The sequence below is a fragment of the Triticum urartu genome, chromosome 4A, assembly GCF_056163025.1.
Source record: "Triticum urartu cultivar PI428250 chromosome 4A, HENAU_Tu73, whole genome shotgun sequence".
Classification (NCBI taxonomy): Eukaryota; Viridiplantae; Streptophyta; class Magnoliopsida; order Poales; family Poaceae; genus Triticum; species Triticum urartu.
In genome coordinates, this window is record NC_141876.1 from 500,049,128 (window position 1) to 500,070,516 (window position 21,389).

At 47.4% G+C, this 21,389-nt stretch overlaps 3 protein-coding genes across 6 annotated transcripts; 1 reads left to right on the forward strand and 2 right to left on the reverse strand.

The window, feature by feature from the left end:
• Positions 1-346: 346 nt before the first annotated feature.
• Positions 347-4,650, forward strand: LOC125552309 (protein kinase STUNTED). 3 transcript variants are annotated; one of them, XM_048715812.2, is made up of 10 exons: positions 347-1,577; positions 1,681-1,766; positions 1,865-1,983; positions 2,119-2,234; positions 2,344-3,072; positions 3,167-3,330; positions 3,427-3,506; positions 3,604-3,757; positions 3,921-4,070; positions 4,215-4,650. In XM_048715812.2, exons 1-10 carry the CDS (start codon positions 1,436-1,438, stop codon positions 4,443-4,445), a joined length of 1,971 nt encoding a protein of 656 aa, XP_048571769.1. In that variant the 5' UTR covers positions 347-1,435; the 3' UTR covers positions 4,446-4,650. The 3 variants fall into 3 exon arrangements, with proteins under 3 accessions (XP_048571769.1, XP_048571768.1, XP_048571771.1); XM_048715811.2 differs by having other exon boundaries at positions 348-1,577; positions 1,678-1,766; XM_048715814.2 differs by lacking the exon at positions 347-1,577 and having other exon boundaries at positions 1,678-1,770.
• A 98-nt stretch (positions 4,651-4,748) lies between these two features.
• LOC125552310 (uncharacterized) lies at positions 4,749-7,917 on the reverse strand. Of its 2 annotated transcripts, none has more exons than XM_048715817.2 (3): positions 7,564-7,917; positions 6,167-6,476; positions 4,749-6,076 (listed from the first exon to the last, which is right to left on the reverse strand). In XM_048715817.2, exons 1-3 carry the CDS (start codon positions 7,651-7,653, stop codon positions 4,962-4,964), a joined length of 1,515 nt encoding a protein of 504 aa, XP_048571774.2. In that variant the 5' UTR covers positions 7,654-7,917; the 3' UTR covers positions 4,749-4,961. The 2 variants fall into 2 exon arrangements, with proteins under 2 accessions (XP_048571774.2, XP_048571772.2); XM_048715815.2 differs by having other exon boundaries at positions 6,167-6,482.
• Positions 7,918-13,191: 5,274 nt separating this feature from the next.
• Positions 13,192-15,012, reverse strand: LOC125552311 (uncharacterized). Its single transcript, XM_048715818.2, has 5 exons — positions 14,859-15,012; positions 14,605-14,725; positions 14,413-14,516; positions 13,612-13,743; positions 13,192-13,491 (listed from the first exon to the last, which is right to left on the reverse strand). Exons 1-5 carry the CDS (start codon positions 14,859-14,861, stop codon positions 13,465-13,467), a joined length of 387 nt encoding a protein of 128 aa, XP_048571775.1. The 5' UTR covers positions 14,862-15,012; the 3' UTR covers positions 13,192-13,464.
• Between the last annotated feature and the right edge of the window lie 6,377 nt (positions 15,013-21,389).

The window sequence follows — 21,389 nt, forward strand, 5'->3', positions numbered from 1 at the left end:
ACCAGGAACGCTAATCCTCGCAACGAGGCCACAGACCAGTAACTATTTACTACTAGCAGTAGTAGGACAGTCCTACCGAAGCACCCCGTTGTACAAATTTGGTTGCCATGCGTGCGGAAAGATGAACCATGTGCCGAATGCGATTCAGATGTTACAGTCTAATAATCCCAAGAAATGCTACGACTAGTTAGTTAGATGCCTTTTTCTTTCCGAAAGAGTACAACCATGTCCCTTTTCCCCATCTTTTCCCCGTGTAGCCATGTGGATTCGGAGACTATTATCCCTCTCCTTTTCCACTCCCATTTTCCTTCCCAGTTTGTGTAGTACAAATCATCACCAATGGAGCTCCTCCCTCGGTCAATCCCCTAACCATCTTCCATCATTTTTCCTTCACCCCTCCAATCTCCTCCACCGAGAAGCTCCTGTCCCCTGCTCCTCGCCTTTCTCCGTCGCATCATCACAGATCCTGTTGCGCACACACAATACTTTTTTCCCAATTGACCATATCTATCTACCCATCCATCCCATAGCATTCCATCACCTCCACTTCGCTCTCTTTCGCTTCACCTGCGTCTGCGTGAGTGCGTGTCTCGGTCGCCGTCTCCGTTTCCTAGCCGTCGGCCTACCGGCGGCAGAAAAGACAGCAGCCAAGCAAAGCCAGCCCGCTCACCGCCGCGGACCGCGACGACGACCGTCTCGGGCCGTTCAACCCAAGCCCCGCCCCTGCCCCGCGCGGCCTCGTGTCTTTCCTGCGGCATTCGTGGTTGGAGTGGTTGGGCGGAGCCCGCCCCCGCCCCCGCCCCCGCCCCGTGCCCCGCCTGCCGATGGTGACGGCCGCCGGCGTAGCGTGTCGCGGCGCCATGAAGGGTGAAATTTTATATACCATCGCCCCGGCTGAGGCCTGACAACCCAACCAGATTTTAGGTAGTTACCTCTGTCGCTTGCCGCCCGCTGCCCGCCTCCCCCCCTTCGCTCCGCCACATCTTCCGCCCGCTCGAACTCCTAGCGGTAGGATATATCTGCCGCTTCCCCCTGGCTCCTTGCGCTTGTACTGTATCTTCCTCCTCCCCGGTCCGTCGGTTCATCCCCCTCGCCCCCTACTCCCCTTTCGGCTCGAGTTAGATCATCCATCGGCTGTAAAGCGGGCGGGAGGCTTGGCTTCGGCGCGCGGGACGGGGCTCGCTTTCCGGGAGGCCGCCCCTGCGACGACAGCCGCGCCATTTTCTATTCCAGCGGAGGGAGGGGGAGGTTCCGGGTCGTAGTGGTGCTGCATTGGCTGCGGTAAGCGGGGCTCGTATCGGCCAACGGGGGAGGTCCACGGCGGTTAGTGGTTGAGCCGCCGACTGCGTGCTGTGGCGAGTGTTATCTATCGATCGCCATGGGGGGCAAGTGTGGTTCCTGGTGATTCTCTCGAGCTGCCACTGGTGGGGGGAGCATGGCGGGGGAGGGCGTCGGGCGGTGCATACTGGTGGGGCTGCACATGGACGCCGTCGGGAAGGAGCTGCTGCAGTGGGCGCTCAACCAGGCGGCCAGGAGCGGCGACCGCGTCGTCGCCGTCCACATTTACCGCAAATCCGGTAGGTACCCTGCCCCCTATCCCATCTCCTGTCCGTCAAGAACCTTTGCTTGCGTTGCAGCTCGACTCATGGCAGCATTTCCCTGTGCCTCGAATCGAAGGAGACCTGTGCAAGACGAACGCGCTGACGCTGATCAGGACGCTGGACGACTACCTGGCGGAGTACGAGGCCATCTGCAGCAAGAAAGACGTGCGTAAGCAAGCAAGCACGATGCCTTCACCGCCATTAATGTCGCTGGCGGTTGCGCTCATGTGCTGGTATTGATGGTATGGTTTCATGTCCGTCAGATCGTCCTCGTGGGGCGGGTCACGCCGGGGAGCTCGATCCAGAAGGTGCTGGTGAAGGAGGCCAAGCTCTGCGCGGCCATGGCGGTGGTGATCGGCGCCAACAAGAAGTACTCCTTCGGGTCAGTCAGTGCCGATGCTCACCTCTCACCTCCCAGCAGCAGCAATCTTGGCGTGATCCAACTGTTTGTTTTCTGCACGATTCATTAACGCACACACCAAAAGTAATCGATTATTTTACCTGTGTGCTCGATCAGTGGCTCGACCGGCCTCGCCAAGTACTGCGCCAGGAAGCTCCCGGCGACGACCAGCGTCGTCGCCATCCAGGGCGGCAAGGCCATCTTCGTCAGGGAGGCCCCCCGGCCGCCACTTGGTCAGTAGAGTACTGACTCCCGATGTTAGCTGCGAATTGATTTCGGTTGGTGAGTGGGTGATTGATTGACGGATTAAAGCGTTGGGTGGCTTCGTTCGTCGTCCTGCAGGAGCAGAGCCCAAGCCGGTGCTCCGCACGCTGCTGCACCCCAGCGTCGGCATGGAGCCCAAGGTGATCATCCCCAACCCCAACCGCCGGAGCGCGCGGTCCATGGACTTCGACGCCGCGGGCTGCGGCCAGTGCGCCGCGCCGCCGCAGCCCAAGAAGCCCTGCGACGACCACGACGCCGCCGACGCCAAGGCCCTCGTCGTGCGCGTGCCGGCGCCAGAGCAGAAGCTCGGCTGGCCTTTGCTCCGGCGCGCGCCTCCCGCAGCGCAGGCCACGACGAGAGACCACGAGACGACGCGCAAGCAGTCGGTGGTGCACTGGGTGATGAGCCTGCCGCGGCGCTCCTCGCCGTCGGCGTCCCCGGAACCGGCGCAGGAGGGGCTGGCGGCCGAGCTGAGGCGGGCGCTCGCCGGCGCGCCGTCCCGGTGCCGGTGGTTCCGGTACGAGGAGCTGTACGACGCCACGAACCACTTCTCCCCCGGCAACCTGGTGGGCAAGGGCGCGCACAGCCGGGTGTACCGGGGCGGGCTGGCGAGCGGGCAGCGGGTGGCGATCAAGCTGTGCCGGGCGTCGGCGGAGGCGTCCAAGGACTTCCTCCGGGAGGTGGACATCATCACCAAGCTGCAGCACGGCCGCATCGTGCCGCTCGTCGGCGTCTGCGTGGAAGGCCCCAACCTCATCTCCGTCTACCGCTACCTCCCCCGCGGCAGCCTCGAGGACAACCTGCACGGTACGCCACCACGCTTGCACACCACGACACACTACGCTACTGTATTTTGGCTGCGTCGGTGGTCTACAGCGGCCTTGGGCATGTGATTTCGCAGGGAAGAAGAGGTCGAAGCCGGCGCTGCCGTGGGAGAAGAGGTACCGGGCGGCGGTCGGGGTGGCCGAGGCCCTGAGCTACGTGCACTCCGGCTGCTCGCGGCCGGTGATCCACCGCGACGTCAAGTCCTCCAACATCCTCCTCACGGACGACTTTGAGCCCCAGGTAGTACTGTGCTCTTAAATTCAGGAATATACAGTTTGTTTGTCTGTGTTTTGTACTGACAGACGTGAACTCTGAACTGTGTACCGACGGTGGCAGTTGTCCGATTTCGGGCTCGCGATCTGGGCGCCGTCCAGCCCGTCGTCCCTCACGCACAGCGACGTCGTCGGCACCTTCGGGTACGTCTTCTTCTTGTACACAGACACGGACGAGTCTCTTTCGGTCTGAAGTGGCGCCGTGTTGGGGTGACGAAGATCAAAATCCTTGCGGGCGCAGGTACCTAGCGCCGGAGTACTTCATGTACGGGAAGGTGACGGACAAGGTGGACGTGTACGCGTTCGGGGTGGTGCTGCTGGAGCTCCTCACCGGGCGGAGGCCCATCACCGGCGACGGCTCACCGAAGGGCCACCACCAAAGTCTCGTCATGTGGGTAAGCCCTCGCGATCCCAATCAAGCCCACATAACCACCTCACTGTGTTACGTTGTTACCATATCATTGTCTTTATAAAAAAACGCTGTTATCATATCATCATGCTCGTGTAGAGAGAGAGGGATTGTGCTGACGCGGTTGGTCTGTTTGACGTGCGTGACAGGCGACTCCGATCCTCAACGGCGGCGACATCTCCGACCTGCTGGACCCGAGCCTGGACGTGAAGCACGACGAGGTGGAGGTGCGGCGAATGGCCGTCGCGGCGTCGCTCTGCCTCGGGAGGTCGGCGCGCCTTAGGCCCCCGATATCGCAGGTCAGTCTCTCTCTCTTAGTGAGTAGCAGGCTTTCTTCAGAAGAAGAGGGAAAATACGTCTCTCTCTATCTGAGTAGCAGGCACTTCATCTTCAGAAGAAGAAAAAATAACATTCTCGTGCCGATTGCTGTGTGTTGGTGGCAGATTCTGAGCATACTACGAGGAGAAGAGGACGCGACGAGCTTGGCGGCGTCGGAGCCGGACTGCGTGGTGGACGACGAGACCTACCCGGCGGCCAACGTGAGGTCGCACCTAGGGCTGGCGCTGCTGGACGTGGAGGACGCCGAGTCCATCTCCAGCACCGAGCACACCAACCTCAGCCCGCTCGAGGAGTACCTCAGAGAACGCTGCAGCCGATCATCCAGCTTCGATTGACCTTTTTTTTTTCCCTTTTCTTCTCCTTTTTGGATGAGTTTGGTTGTCTTTTGTTTTGAGTTACAAACTCATGTACATAACATAAACAAAGCAGGTGCCACATTTCCGGCACCCAGGGACATGATAGCCGATAGATATGCCACCCACAGAGAAAAAACAAAGTGAAAAATGGAACGGATGCCTTTCAGTGTGCCTGATGCTGTAATTCGGACACAAAGCCACGATTCCTCTCAGTTTATCTGAATGATGTATTCATTTCAGGGGTAACAAGATTGTCATACAACATTACAATAACCTTAAAACTCAAGGTTCAAGGTTGTCCGTAGATCAATTGCTTGGAAACCAAAAATAGATTAACAACACTACAGAAGGTTGCCAAATCCATCGTCCTGGAAAAGAAAAACTAGGAAACAAAGCTGGAAAACTGCCGTGGGGGAACACTATCTCCCACACCGGCACAGCTATCTCCCAACATGTCTTCTACTTCTCATCTAACCTCAGTCTTCCTACACAAACCTAAAAGGGAACAACATATGGCAACTGATACATATGAAGGTCAGGCAGATGAATAGCCCTTGGTTGCCATGAAAACTCCACCTCCATGGGCGCCAAACCATCACTTGCCTTGCAGCTGCTGTTGCCGGCATCAGGTTTCTTTGCACCGCCGAGCAACCAATCCTGGTCGCCGAGATTCCCGGTCTCCTCAACCTCCAAGGAAGGTGGATTCCAGGTAACAAAAAGATCTCGGAATTTCCTCTCTTTCTTCTCTTCCTTCTCAGCCTTGCGGCTCTTCTTACGATCAGACTTTGACTGCTTAACCTCTGGTATTTTTTCAGTCTTCCTGCCAGAGGAACAAGCCTCTTCTTTCGGCAAGGTGCTTGACTGCTGCTGTTTGATGAGGGGAGAGACTACAGGCACCTTCGGTTTGTGCAGAACGGGCTGCAGCTGCCTGTCTGGCTGGTGGGAAGAAGCAACTTTTATTGTTTCCTTCGGCAACACAGGCAAACTCTGTGGAGGAGCATCTCTTCGGAGCACCTTGGATGGCACCAGAGGATCAACCTTTTGCAGCGCCTTTGCAGGAGGAATGTCAATAACCTTGGCAGGAGGAATGTCGACTCTCTGTGCTGCCTTGGCAGCAGGAATGTCGACTCTCTGTGCCACCTTAGCAGGTGGAGGAACAACTCGTCGTGTCAGCTGCGTAGGCAAAGGATCAGCACTTCCTTTCACCTTGGCAGATGAAGGTGTAGCATTAACGGGCACCCGGGAATCTATCTTTTGCATGATCTTTGCTGAGGTTGGGGCATCTATCTTTGGTGTGATCTTCGCTGTGGTTGGGGGATCCACCTTTGGAGCAATATTTGTCATGGAAGGAACTCTTTGCAAGATCATTGCAGGGGGTTTTGCATCCATTTGTTTTGGCACAGATTGGGTATCCCTCTTGATGCTTTGCTGGAAACCGGCAGCTGACTTTACCATAACATCCCTGCGAGGTTGAACTGCATTCTGCTTACTCAACAAGGATGAAGGTGTAGCCATTTGTTGGACAGGTTGTTGCGGAAGAACCCTAGAACCATCCAACATGGCTGACGGTGAATCCTGATCTCTTTTTATCTTAATGCGAAGTACCGTCCCTGCAAAATCATAATTCATGGTCAGTAACTCTAGAAGAGAATGATTACTAAAATCAACAGAAACCTAAAAATATGGCCTGAAAGCCTCACCATTCTTATTTTGACTAGGGCCTGGGAGCACCACCTTTCTTCGCTTACTGCTGTCCTGAGAGCTCTCTGGTGATCCATGTACTGTCTGAATGAAAGAAGGGGCCCCATACTCTTCTGAGAGTCCACTCTTCTCCAACTGATCAAATAGTTCTTTGGGTGCAGTTTTGGACTCCAGGCCGGCTATGCTGGTATCTTCATGCTTTCTCTTCTTATGGCTACGTTTTGAATGTTTTGTCTCACCACCACCCTGATGGGAAGCTTTCTTGTCATTCCTTTTCTCTTTCTTCTTTTCGGCCCTTTCCCTTTCTTTCTGGAGCTTCAGCCACCAGATTAATCGTCAGTTCTGATTTAGAACAGACGATGGCAATGCAATGCAGCATATTGCAGTATGGTAATGAAGTTTCAAACTTACACAAGCACACACATAAATAATGCAGCACTAACACAGAAGTGCTACAAGTTACAGTTAGAAATTAATACATGAATCTTTCCACAAATAATAATTCAGTACCCTTGATATATACTCTGTATATTCTTTACACAGTTATAGTAGAGTCAAGGAATTAGAGCACATCAAAATTGGCACAACTACTAATGACACTACCCAGAAGACGTGTTAGCAAGCAGAGAACAGTTGACAGAAAACATAGCAATTGTACTGCAAGGAAGTCAATTTTAAGACATAAAATTCCAGAGCAGAGACAGCAAAATAGACCACAAAGAAAACTTTAGACAAGAATACATGTACAACTCAAATGGCAAGTGTCAAGATTGTGAGACTACACACACATGAACAAAAACAAACAAGATAGCAAACAGGACAAGGCAAGTAGCGCCAATAGAACCACACATAAGTGACATCACAAAGTGAGCACACTAATTGGTGGTTAATTGGTGCTGGTAACCGAATCCAAGCAAGAGAAAGCCCAATGTGCTAACAATTTTAGCAAGCCAGGAAAATATGAATTTTCTCATTGCTAAATTTGGACGGATCTCCGGAAGTACTTTTGACAGAGAATTCAGTCTCAAAACTAGCAATGCGATTGACAAATCAAGACATCATGGGCGTCAATCTGGGTACAGAATCAATCAATCAAATACTGTAGGCATGTAACAATGAAACTGGAAGGCGCATCTGACAGACCACGTTTTGTTCGCATTCAGGTTATTTCCAATTTAAGCACGCAATCGAGGTTAGCAGGCTCGAGATCGGGCCGCGGGGTTAGGTCAGCAGAAACAGGCATTCGATCTAACCGACGCATCGGCGGCAAGGCTAGCCTCCCCCCGCACGCGATTCCCAAATCGCACGCGCACACCCAACAGATCTGATCGGAACCAACAGGCAAGAACACATGATCCGAGGACGTGCGTGTTGTAAATCCGATGGTTCAACAAACCTTAGCGGTCGTCTCCGCCACGGGAACGGGGGGCACGGCCACTGGGTTTCGCACGTAGCCCGGCGGCGGGTAGGGGAAGCACCTCGACATGGCGGCCGGTGTGAATCCCGCGGCGCGGCGCGCGAACCCTCGGAATCAAGAGCGCGACGGCAAGGCCCGCCCTAATCGACCGCGAACCGAAGGGAAATTTCGATTCGCGGGAGGGAAATCCGGCGGAGCGGATTGGGGCCTCTCGGCGGGAGGGATTTGGCTCTTGTGTGGCGGCTAGGGTTTCACGGGGAGGAGAGGGGAAATTTTAGCGGCGGCTACGCGAGATGGGAACGGAAGAAAAGGGTAGCCTCTTCGAGGGTCCGGGGGTTGGGCGGTATATATAGCCGGACGGGAGGTGCCCGAGTCGTGCGGGGAACTGGCGGGTCCGCCTCGCCTACCTATCGGGCCTCTACACGGAGTCGCTGACGGGTAGGGCCCAGATCCCGCGGGGCCCGGTGGCAGCGAGGGGCGCGGGCGGGGGCCGCCGCGCGGCGGTGCGTGTGGGGCACGGCAAGCGGCGCGCTCTGATTGGCCAGGCCGCGCGGTGGCCCACCTAGCGGGGAGCGGGCGGGGGTGGCGTGTTCGCGTTGCACACGAAACGTGTTCGCGTGGTGGGCCCCCCCGCGGCGCGGAACCGACCTAGAAGGCGGCGATAGCGGGCCGGCACGTGGGGCGCGGCTTTCGCGTGGCTGCCAGCCCAGCGCGAGGCTGTGTGGTGGGAGGCGAGGCGCGTTGCCTTCTTTTTTTTTTCTTCTTCCCGCGCGGCTCCGTGACCGTGTCCCCGTCCCGTTCTGCGGTGGCCAGCCAAAACCCCCGAGCGCGCGGTGGCGGGGAGTCCGCTCGCGTGGATCTGAAGATTTCAGATTGAGGAGGGCTGCTGCGGTTGGTTTTTTGTGAGCCGGCAGCCCCCGATTTGTTTAATCCCGCGCCTGAACGAAGATCGTAGTGGCATGATAGTGGGGGGAAATCCCAGGATTGGATCTACTCCTACCATGTTCGCAATGTCGAGTTTTACCGGATTGAATCAACGACCCGAAATTCTCTCGTCCAACAAAGACTAACTCAATTTGTTTCCGTATATGAATCCCACCGCTTTTAAAAAAATCACAAAATGCAACCCATTCTTTTGTTAAATTCGCACGAACTATGATCGAAATGGCACCTTTTTGTTGAATTTTGTGAAAATGTTACCCAAATTTTGTCAAATATACATGAACTATGATCAAATAGATAAATTTTTATCTTGTAGGCTACCAAAACCTTTCAAACACATTCTATTCGTATCTTAAGCCATAATTATATGTGATAGCATTCTTGAGACGGGCGGGACACAAGGGTTATGGGAATGAGTAAGGTCTCGAGGCAGTGAATCTGATAGTTTCTACTTATGTTATGTTGTGTCTACTTTTGTTCTATAGATGGTTAAAATTATCAGATTCACTGCCTACTTATGTTAAATTCATGCATGGTAAAATTGCCATGAAAATATAGAGGGTTAAAATTTGTAGAAAATTTTCCATGATTTAGACCATAACAATAGAAAAAAAAAGCCCATGTGTGGTACGAAACTTCATATTTAAAATTGAGCTATCACGCTTTAGGTCATTAGATATTAGATAGAAAAAACAAAGAGTCTTTCTAGAGCACATATAGATGTGCCCTAGTTATTGCACATCTAAGTGACTAAATCGAGCACAAAAAGAAAAGAAAAGGAAAAAGTTACCCACATGAATCTCCGCGTAAAATCAATGACATAGAATTTAGATGTGCAATACTTATGGCACATCTATATGTGCTTTAGCAAAATTGAAAAAGAAAATCCAAAAAAAAGTTTTAAGTTAGCATAACAGTGGGGTATGTTTGACCATAAGTTTGCTTTATATAAATGGCATGCATGAGAAACTAAATATGGCATATGTTAAAACATGAAAAGAAAATTAACGATTATGTTTCAACCTAAATTGTCATTGTTTTGTAAAGATGATGGCCAAAAATTGAATTTTTTTATGAAAATAGTCTCATGAAACAATTTTGCCATGTGGATATTCAAAAAATGAATTTGCCACAGTGTAAATAATTGAATTTACAATGGTTTGTGCAACATTTTTTCCATGTCCTGAAAATATAATTGACCATGGTCCAAAATATGAATTTTCTATGGTACCAAAAATAAATTTGCCATGGCCAAATATATAAGTTTTCCATGACAGAGAACAAAAAGCAATTTGTTGTGGTCCAAAAAAGAATTGTCATCGATTGTTTGATATAATTTTCATGTATTGTTAGAAAACATGATAGAGGAAATTTTACAACACATTGTTTGATAAATTTGCCGTGCTTCAAAAAGAAAATTATAAAATGGTTAAAAAGCTTAATTTGTCGTGGTTCATAAAGTATATTTGCCATCGACTGTAAACTAAATTTTCCACAGTCTATAAAGTGAACTTGCCATGGTGCAAAAAAAAATTGACATGGTCCAAAATATCATGACAAATTTGATTGCCATGGTACACAGGTTTGCTGTTAGAACTCCAGAATCTGGGGTCCACTAGTTTACAAAATGTGAGTTGCCATGTGGCATAAGAAACATTTTTCAAAGTTGCCATGCGTGTGGAACAAAAAATTCATATAGCTGCCATGTGAGCATTAACATATTTTTCTGAAATTTGCCATGTGACCACACGAAGCAATTTTTAAACTTTGCCATGAGTGGGAACAAAAAAATCCTAGAATTGTCATGTGATATTTAAAAATACTTTCTAAAATTGTTGTGTTTTGGAAAAAAAAGATGTTTCAAAATTGTGACGTGACCATAAGAAACCATTTTTTTTGCCATTTGTGGAGAGCAAAAAATCCTAGAGTTGTCTTGCAAGCGCTAAAATTTCCTACGTTTGTCATGTGACTCTTAGCAACATTTCCTGGAATTGTCATGTCTTGCACACCAAATAAGCGAAAATTGCCATGTAAAACAAGTTTTTTTGCCTTGTGAAACATTACCATAATGTGTAAATTTTGTGATAGAGGCTAAGGTGTCCCGCCTTCCGAGCAGATGGTGGCTATAGTTTTTGGAGTAGACTTTGACGATCCGAGTACGATCGCGCGAGGACGTCGCGCCTTAGCAATCGCTAAACCAACTTCGAGAGGTTATTGACCACGCCAGAGCACAGTCAACCTGATCAACTCCGAGAGGTGTCCCGCCTTCCGAGCAGATGGTGGCTATAGTTTTTGGTAGAGTAGACTGACGATCCGAGTACGATCGCGCGAGGACGTCGCGCCTTAGCAATCACTAAACCAACTCCAAGAGGTTATTGATCACGCCAGAGCACAATCAACCTGATCACGAGGGTCTGTTTCCTGCACGCAAACGAAGAACAAGCAAGAAACTAGAATTGCAATCTGGATATTGCGAATATAAATGAACACTTTATTAATGAAGGTGGGGTTTTGTGACGTCTTTGTTTGGTCGTTGAACACAAACAAAGTACACGAAGTTGCAGCTATGGCGAACTTTTAATCTAAACAAAACCCAAAGTCCAAACGATGCACTAAGTGTTGTATATATGGAGGAATAGGGGGAATTTCATGACCCCTTGGAGGAGGGGTCCGAAACCAACCCTAACTCCGTTTCCCCACACATACGGACTCTAATAATAGCCTATACTGAAGTATTTCAAAATTACATGGGCATGGCCCAATAATAAGGTGACACAACACCTATAATAGCCTTTGGATGAAATTTATGAAATGACATGTTGTATATTTCGTCCAATCCTTCATGCACTCATTATGGTGGCTTCAAAGTCCTGAAATCATCACTTGAAACTCCATTCTTGTTCCCCTTGCGCATGCCATTATCTCCATGCTTGATTTTGCTCCAATGTTCATCCTTCTTGTCCAAGCTAGGCTCTTCATTTGTAAGCAAAACAAATGTATCCAATTTAGGCAGCATCATATTCTCATGAACATTAGAACTGTTATCAAGAAACGAAAGTACCCGGTAATTTAACTGGCCTGCGCGAGCTCTAGTAATTGGTCTGGTATGTATAGTGAGTGTAACGATGGTATTGATGTCTCCATCAATTTGTCATGTGACATGCTTTCGAATTTCATCAACTTTGCCAGGTAGACATTACAGAAACCTATGGACTTCCCATGTACCTAGCACAAAAATACCATGGCATGTAGAAAAACCCACAGAGAATTTGCCATGAGAATAGTAATGTTTACTTGCAATCACAGAAGGAATTTGCCATGGCAAAATGTTTTCACACACACACACACACACACACACGCACGCACACGCGCACGCGCGCACACACACACACACACCGTGTATGGAGGAGGGCAGGTGAGATGGAAGGACACTCACTGTCGCAGTTGTGGTAGGCCTCACACCGACGAACTAGCCGGTGATGCTCAATCGGCGTGCACACCACACAACGGTGTCTTGTGCTCCTTCGTGAGGAAGGAAACCACATCAGGGAGAGGGAAGAAGAGCGAATCGTCGAAACCAAACCAAGGGCAAGCGTGGGGCAGCCACATAGAGAGGAGAAGAAAGGCAAGAGAGGGAAAGGGGACCTTGACGTCGACTCCTAGATTTCTTTGATCTCGTGCATTTGCAACGCGGTGCTGCTCGTAATTGTCCCAAGAGGTTGCTATGGCTTGGAGGCTCATCAGGTCTAACGGACTTTCGTCCTTCTGCTATGGCTTGGAGGCTCATCAGGTCTAACGGACTTTCGTCCTTCGACTCCTATAGGCGGCTTCGCTATCGCTCCTGACTTACTATAGAAACCGGTATAAAAGACAAGTGCCCATCCTCAACTCCAAGAAATGGGAGTGAAATTCATTCCATTCCGTATAAGTAAGTTGATATGATAGGCTTTTCAGCACCATCCTATGAAAGGCTCTCACCTAGCAGGCCTCTTTGACCCATGGCGTCGGCAGAGGAGCACGGACCAGGAACCGCACATTCGTGTCATCGTCGACCAACGGGGCGATATTTTCAGGGTCGCCGCCGCCACCGAATAGGTCCTCCTTGCCGTCGTCGACTTCCAGGCCAACATTCTCAATGAAGTTCGACAACTGAGTTGGAAGTGGGGGGTTAGGACGCTAGGGGGGCGGCGAAAGTACTGACTCATTGTCAATAGGCAAGAAAGAAAACATTTCAGAGATATAAATCTATTTTTTGAAAATATAAAGGTTTTGGGGGTCTGCTAGATGAGCTAAATTCCCCAAACCAAAAACATTCCCCCATTTATTATAGTCATAAGCACGGGTCTGCTTCATTTCTCTGAAATCGAAGAGCAATCCATAACCATCGGCCATGGGACGTCATTACAGCCATTACTCATAATACAGACCAACAGAAGTTGTTGGCTAACTAAACAGCTGATCATATTCCTTCAGGATGAGAGCAAACCAAAACGGTATGAACCTACAAGGAAATAGGAACAAGTTCCAATTCACAGGTTATAGAATCCAAATAAGACACTTCTGGATTTGACAGACAGCAATAGCAAAGCTGCAGATTATAGCAGATAGACTGAGCAGAACAAGCACACAGATAACACACGACATGAGCAATCGCACACAAGCAGCTAGTAGTTCCCAATTCTCAAACTCATAAACCATTACCCGTTACAACATTTGTTGAGTCTAGGGAGAAATTCAACTGCCATGACACATGTGTCTTATGGATTACACAAGTCACAAATATAAGAAGACGACATAATGGCAGCATGATTTAACATAACAGTCTTGCAAAATATAGCTGAAAAAACACAAAGACCTAGTAGACAAGACACCATCACCAGTCCAAGCCTCTGAAAAACTGTGTCGCAGAGGCCCATCACACTGAAAGGTCTTGATAAATCATATGAGAAGCTTCTCGATAGCATCCTGTGATTCACAAAATTTAAAACAGGGTCAATTTTCGGAGAAAGGGTACACACTAGGGTAAAACAATCAGGCAGTTGTACAGAAAATCAGCAGACATCAGAAGATGTGGCAAGGGATCACCTTAAGACTCTGAATGGGCTGTTTCAGCTGGCTACCCTCGTTGCTGGTCACTGAACAAGCAATGACCGGCCTGGTCACTCCACAAGCACGCCCAAGGGCTTGCTTTGAAGGGACAAAGACATATGGCACATTCTGCATCATACAACAGATGAGCTCAATAAGTTTTACTTTCATCCATTGTCACAAACACAAATAAACATTATTCATTCATGTGCAAAAGCAAAAGGAAGATGCAAAAGATTAAGTAGCAAACGGTTAAATCATGGGATGAAACATATACAACACATAAATGTCAAGATTAATGCACAACAGCAAATCAGCTCCACTGCGATGAGATTTGCAAGGCTGAGTATCAAACTATCAACAGAAACACTGAACTCTGCTTCAATGTGATGAAGTACCAATGTAACAGGATGCAACAACTCACTAAAGAAACAAAATTGAAGTACTGATGTTAAAAAACACTGATTTTTCACATAAAGCCCTAGAATTTTTCCAGTAGCTGTGTGCTGATACAAACAGTTAAGAGCGGGTCCACATACACTGTTCTTAAAACTGCTCGCATGAGCAAGCCTCTTGTCTGAGTAGGCATACTCAAACTTCCAATCCTAGCGGATTGGTAACCACACAGTATAAAGTATTACTAGCACATCATGTATTCTGATAACCATCAACACAGCACAGTATTACGAGCTTTATTAAACTAAAAAAACATTACACGGTCTCGCTATAACCACATCACGCAAGCTACATCATACAAATTTACAGCAATAAGATGCAGCATAAGCACAGAATTTATACCTTGTCCTCCGCAAGCAACGGGAGGTGGAGGAGGATTTCGAGCGGCTCCGTGTCAGCTGCCATCACCACGAACTCCGATATTCCCCTGTTGAGAGTCTTGGTCGCTGGGGAAAACAAAAAACACACAAATTCAGATCACGGGGATTGAAATCAACAGTTAACAACTAAGGCGCACCGCCAGGGATTGGTCACCTTCGTTGGCGCCCTTCTTGAGCTGCTTGTAGTTGGCGGCCTGCTGGACGAGGTCGAGGATCGTTATCGTCAGCTGCGAGTCCGCCAGCGGGTAGGCCTTGGGGTTGACCGTCTCCTGACTCTGCAAAGCACCCCCAAAGAAACAACAACCGGCGGTCAGCACGCGCGCGGCGGGGCTCGGCTCGATCCGCGACGGCGGAACGGGCGGAGACGAGGTACGGAATCGGGAAGAGGAGGAGGAGAGGGCTCGTTACCATTTTCCCGACGGGTTGGTCGGCTTGGAGGCGCGAGGAGGAGGAGGGGGAGGAGGCGGCCGCCGCGGGTGGGGAGGGAGCTTGGAGCTAGGGCTTTCGGGGGCGGGTGAATGGAGCTAGGGTTTATCGCGGGCCTGTGGTGGCCTCATATAGCCCGTGGGGCGGGTGGTTTCGACGGCTGCGATTGTCTTCGTGATTCTTCCTTTCCCCTTTTGCGTGTTCTGGTCTTCGCTCCTTTTCCTTGGCTGCCAAGGGCCGTCAATGAACGTCCAGCCCTTTGTCGCGCCGCCATCGTGGTTGATATTTTGAGTCCGTTCGGCTTTTTTCTACGCGAGGAATCTCTTTTTTTTTTCTTAGAGAAAAGAAAGCCAGAGTGCATCTTATTATCTGATTATTGTCAGGAAAAAGCAATAATCAATATGATGTCGTTATAATTAAAATGGGCTTGGCCCATGTGCTTTTTCAGAAATTCTCAACTGAATCTCAAAGAGTCATGAAAAAAATGACAAGAAGTCGCGCAAATATCAGGTCATATTAGGTAATTCCCCCCGGAGTTTGCCTCAAAAAGGAAAAAGGTAATTGCCCCGGGGCGTGACTATGTCTCTCTGGTAACGAGACACGGTGCAACCTCACGCGTAGCACCCAGAATGAGCCGGCCTGGTGGGGACCGCAAGCATTGAGCGTTTTCTTTCTTTTTTCTGTTACATTTTTGAGTTTTTTTTTACCTTTTCGTATACTTCAAATATTAAACAAATGAATATTACAAAATTCACTTTACATACAGATTTGAAAAATGTTGAACATGCACTAAAAATTTTAAATGTGCATACAAAAATATTGTTAATATATACAAATATATATATATATATATATATATATATGAAATGTACAGTGTGTGTGAGAAATATACAAAAAGTATACATTTACAAAATGTTAATCATGTATTTAAAAAATATTAAGTGTGTATATAAAAATGTTGCTGGTGTAAACAAAAATATGTAAATATTAAATATGTGTATAAAAATGTTACTGATGTATATAGAAAATGTAGAATGTGTATTAAAAAAGTTGACACAAAAATATATGTTAATCACGTATTTTTTCAAAATGTTCAACATGGACACAAAAAATTGTTAGATGTATTCGAATAAATGTTAAATAGGTATAAAAATATTCCTAGTCTATATGGAAAGGGAAAGGAAAAACTGATGAAAACAAAAAAGGAAACAAAGAAAAACTGAAAAAGAAGCAGAAAATAAAAATAAAACGGAAGAAAACCAGTGCAGCACAATGAAAAAACAGTGAAACATGAGGAAAAACAATTAAAACTAAGAAAGAAACAAAGAGAAAAAGAAAAGCAAAACAACCAGCGAGAACCGAGAAAGAAACAAAGAACGACAAAGAAAAATGAAAGAAAAGGAAAACCAGTGAAGACCGTGAAAAGAAATGAAGAAAATTGGTAAAAAGGAAAGAAAAACAAAAAAACTGAAGAAAATCAGTGTAGAAACATACAAAACCTAAAGAAACAAACTGAATAAAACAACAAAACAAGAAAAAAAACAAAAAACCACACAAAACGGAACAAAACCACCACGGCAGCCAAAATACTACCATGTGCAAGCGTCGAGTGAACAAAAAACAGACAAATCGGCCGGTCCAACAACTATGCGAGGGGGAAAAAGCTACTACACGAGACGAGAGCTATCTCTCGCGAATTGCACGTGCATTGCTATGGTGACCGTGCAAATAAATGAAACAAACAATCATGTTTTAGTAATTTTATCGACCAGCCAATAAGAAACTATTTGATATTACAATATAGCAAATTTTTCCTTCGCCCGAAGGTCCAAAGGAAGAAAGATTATGGTCACGTCCATCTTGACATAGTTAATCCACAGACAATAGCATCACATGGAATATTATTTCTTTCTTCACTGAAATACAGTATTAAAAGTATGTAATTGATGCGAACCAACCTGTTGTTGGATGGTTAGAGGGACTGTGGTATCCCAGCCCATCAGGATTCAAATCCTGGTGCTCGCATTTATTTCTGGATTTATTTCAGAATTTTCGACGATGCACATTCAGTGGGAGGAGACGTTCCCGTCGACGACGAGGCACCTACGGCGACTTCATAAATCTCAAGGTGATATGCCGGCTCAATCTTTCGAAGTTGCTCGTAGGGGTAGGGTGTGTGTGTGTTCATAGGGATGAGTGTACGCACGTGTATATGAACGTTGGTATCTGTACTGATGTTCAAGAAAAAATATGTAATTGATATTATGAAATAGCTTACACATAAATTTGAAGAGAAGTAGGAACATGTTATTACTCCGTAAAGCTCGGCGCCATGTCACAACCTCGAGTTCTGTTAAGCATAATATCGGCTACACATTTTGTTTAAAAAATACAAACTAAGTACTAATACAAATTGCTACACATAGGACACAACAATATATCAAGATCATAAAAATGCACTGGCGATAATGGGTGCACTTGATTAATCCAACGGCAAAAAACTCTTCAAACCTACTTGAGCTTTCCCACAGAGTATCTTGATTCGAGCGGGATTCCAAGAAAATCATGCATTGACATAGATACATGCGTCATAGCTCCTTTCACGCAGGCACATTCAAGACATCAGTCACGTTGTAGCTCTAGCTTTTCCACGACATCGAGCATCCACTAGTATCGCCATCGGCCGTTAGGCTGTCCGTAGTGGGAGTATCATAACTACTATCATAAATGACCGCTAGACAATTTTGATGAGGTGACATAGAATTGAATGAAGAAAAAGAAAGTTGATTATTATATCATGAGAATGTATCATAATAAATACTCGGTAATAGTTGAGTATATAGGTGGAAAAATGTTTCCGGATATATTAGATTAATAGTAAAGGGCTCTAGTAATTGTTGGGAGGGTTTTGTATTTAATTTAATGTCAACGGCCTTAAAAGGCCAAGTGGTAGAAGGTGAAGTGGGCCACATGGGCCCAATATAGATGGCACCCCTCTCCATATGTGCAACTAGGGCCCATCTGCTTCCTTTTGGTCCATAAAAAATTATTGTAAAGTTTCGTGCCATTTGGATTCCGTTTGATATTGATTTCATGCGATGGAAAAACAGAAACTGGCACTGGGCACTATGTCAATAGGTTAGTACCAAAAAATGATATAAAATAATTATAAAACATTCAAGATTGATAATAAAACAACATGAAACAATCAAAAAATTTAGATACGTTGAAGACGTATCAATACATCACAACATTGTCGACCAAGCACTTGGCCGCCGATGTCTTTTGTCACAGCTCCTTTCACACAAGCACATTCATGACGTCAGTCACGTTGTAGCTCTAGGTTGTCCATGACATCGATCATCTGCTAGTATCGCCATCGGCCGCTAGGCTACATACTGGGAGTATCATAACTAGTATCATGCATGACAACTAGACAATTTTGATGAGGTGGCATATAATTGAATGAAAAAAAAGAAAGTTGATTATTATATCATGATAATTTATTATAATAAATACTCGGTAATAGTTGAGTATATAGGTGGCAAATGTTTCCAAATATATTAAATTAATAATAAAAGTCTCTGATAATTGTTGGGAGGCTTTTGTGATTAATTTAATGTCAATGGCCTTAAAAGGCCAAGTGGGCCACATGTGCCCAATATATGTGGCGCCCCTCTCTGCATGAAAAGGAGAGAGGGAGGCCCAATTGGAGGGGAAACCCCCTTCCTCTTGGCCAGCAGAGGAGGGAAATTCCCCTCCCCTTGTGAAGCCCTCTCCTCCTCCAACCTATATATAATAGATGTTTTGGGCACTTTTGAACACGTAAGTTTTTTAGCCTCCTCTAGTTCTAGTTCTAATCGGTCTTAGTTGATCAATTAGAGTTTGACCTAGATCCCTCAATCCTCATAATTAGAAGCCCAGTGTGCTTCTAATCTCCTCCTGCCGGTGTCGTGACAAGATGCGTCACACACCCACTGTGCGCCTCACGGTTGCCGGGGATCATGCCCAAGAAGAGAGAAGAGCTGCGTGCCATCATCCTTCCTGATGGTATGCGGATCTTCATGAAGAATATCAACAAGGAGATATATCAAGCACGCCTTGGGATCGGTGGTGGCATGCAAATCTTTGTATAATAGGGATTGGATCCTCCTCCACCGTCCACCAGATCAACAGGTACCCAACCAAGACGTTCGTCGACGATGGATAGCCAAGACCTGGGAACGACCTCGCCCGACAACAGTTGTCCACAGTTGGCGCACACTCGACTAGCCTTCGATAGCAAGCTATCTATTCACCTACGCGTGGCTAGTGTTTCTGTGCTCGTAGAGCTCTCGCGCCATGCGGCCGATAGACAGTGTGATAGCGTTGCTTATTAGGGATGATAGACTACTCATATCAATAAGGAATTTCTTCTTTTTCGGAAGCTCATTCGGACAAAACTCCAAAGTTAAGCGTGCTCAGCTTGGAGTAATTTCAGGATGGGTGACCGACCGGGAAGTTGCTCCCGGGTGCGCACGAGTGAGGACAAAGTGCGCAGAAAAGACTAGTATTGATCTGTGGAGCCAGTCTAGATCCCGACAGGAGTAACGGCCACCGGCGGGTGTGTTCGGAGTGTTACAAGTTGGTATCAGAGCTGACCCTCGCGGTTACACGGATGTTTGCGGACAACTTTTCCGTAAGCTCATTCGGACAGAACTCCAAAGTTAAGCGTGCTCAGCTTGGAGTAATTTCAGGATGGGCGACCGACCAGGAAGTTGCTCTCGGGTGCGCACGAGTGATGACAAAGTGCGTAGAAAAATACTAGTATTGATCTATGGGGCCAGTCTAGATCCCACCAGGAGTAACGACCACCAGCGGGTGTGTCCGGGGCGTTACCGACATGCATGCCAGACAGTGGACATGACACAAGGGGTGACTCACTCACCCATGCCGCCGCGTGGTGCACACCTGTTCTGAGATGTTTCATGCCTCGGCAGGCGGCACCTAAGTCGGTTTTGACAAGACAGGGTCTGTTCCCAGAGGACGGAAGGTGATGACACCTCATCGTGTGTTTAATGCTTCCATCTATGATGATCCACAAGTATAGGGGGTCTATCGTAGTCCTTTAGATAAGTAAGAGTGTCGAACCCAACGAGGAGCAGAAGGAAATGACAAGCGGTTTTCAGCAAGGTATTTTCTACAAGCACTATAATTATTGGTAATAGATAGTTTGATAGCAAGAGAATTTGTAACAAGTCATAAGTAACAAAAGTAGCAATAGGTGCAGCTAGGTAGCCCAATCCTTTTTGTTGCAAAGGACAGACCGGAATGGTCTCTTATAATAAACAAAACATTCTTGAGGACACACGGGAATTTCATCTAGTCACTTTCATCATGTTTGTTTGATTCGCGTTCGCTACTTTGATGATTTGATATGTGTGTGGACCGGTGCTTGGGCGTTGTTCTTACTTGAACAAGCCTTCCACCTATGATTAACTCCTTTCACAAGCATCCACAATTACGAAAGAAGAATTAAGATAAATCCAACCATAGCATTAAACATATGGATCCTGTCATGGAATTGTCATGGTAGATGTCCTAGTGTGAGGACTTAGTCGTGAGGCCAATGCATCTATGTGGTAGCTTGAGAGGGGTTGATCGGGACGAGAGAGGCAACACATAAGACAAGGATTTAGATAGCTTCGGGCCCCGGGAAACATCATCCGGTAATAGCCCTACATGCTGTTTGTGGCTAGGTCTCATTATGCTCATGAGGGAGATGCCGTTAATCCGGCTCTCTTCTCTTTGTGTCTAGCCTTAATGATTCTTTTCTTGCCCCCCTCTCTTGGGGTGCCCCACCCCTCCTTATATAAGATGAAGGGGCGGGTTACATGTAGAGTCAAACTCGGATTAGGACTTAACCTATTTTGACGTCTTACCATAGGCTTCTCACCATGGGCTTCTTAACGTCTTGGGCTTCTTAACGTCTTGGGCTTCTTAACGTAAGCCAGTTTACAATCCGGCTTACAATCTGGCTTACAATCTGGCTTAACTGTCTGGTTTATCTGCCTGGCTTAACTGTCCGGCTTACATGACTGCGTCTACTGACTTACAATGCTTGACTGTGTCTACCGGCTTACATGATTGTGTATGCCGGCTTACATGACTGTGTCAGCCGGCTTACAATGCTTAACTGTGTTCGCCGGCTTAACCTGCTTAACTATTCCCGCCGGCTTATAGTCTGCCGAGTCACCAATGAAACATCAAGTCCCAGCCGAGTTATATCTCCGGTCGGGTCACACCACGGGATATATCCCCGACATTAGCCCCCAGTTTAATTTGGATTCATCCATGTTAAGCTGATCTTGTAAAACAAACACAAGAACAATTTTGACAGATTATGCTCTAGGTTAAGGACTCTTGTAAGCCGACACCTGATCATCCTTAAGTCCTTGTCATTTCCTTCTTGTGGGAAGTCTGAGTCAATATACCAACTTCATAATCAATTTGATGACATTGGTTTCTCACAGA

Coding starts and splice junctions, on each gene's coding strand:
- LOC125552311 (XM_048715818.2), bottom strand. Junction 13,744..14,412: donor CGTTGCTTGCGGAGGACAAG/GTATAAATTCTG, acceptor TGTATGATGCAG/AATGTGCCATATGTCTTTGT. Junction 13,492..13,611: donor AGCCCATTCAGAGTCTTAAG/GTGATCCCTTGC, acceptor TGTGAATCACAG/GATGCTATCGAGAAGCTTCT.
- LOC125552309 (XM_048715811.2), top strand. CDS start 1,436: ATGGCGGGGGAGGGCGTCGGGCGGTGCATACTGGTGGGGCTGCACATG. Junction 3,331..3,426: donor CGGACGACTTTGAGCCCCAG/GTAGTACTGTGC, acceptor CGACGGTGGCAG/TTGTCCGATTTCGGGCTCGC. Junction 4,071..4,214: donor TTAGGCCCCCGATATCGCAG/GTCAGTCTCTCT, acceptor TGTTGGTGGCAG/ATTCTGAGCATACTACGAGG.
- LOC125552310 (XM_048715815.2), bottom strand. CDS start 7,653: ATGTCGAGGTGCTTCCCCTACCCGCCGCCGGGCTACGTGCGAAACCCA. Junction 6,483..7,563: donor TGGCGGAGACGACCGCTAAG/GTTTGTTGAACC, acceptor TGGTGGCTGAAG/CTCCAGAAAGAAAGGGAAAG. Junction 6,077..6,166: donor CCCTAGTCAAAATAAGAATG/GTGAGGCTTTCA, acceptor ATGATTTTGCAG/GGACGGTACTTCGCATTAAG.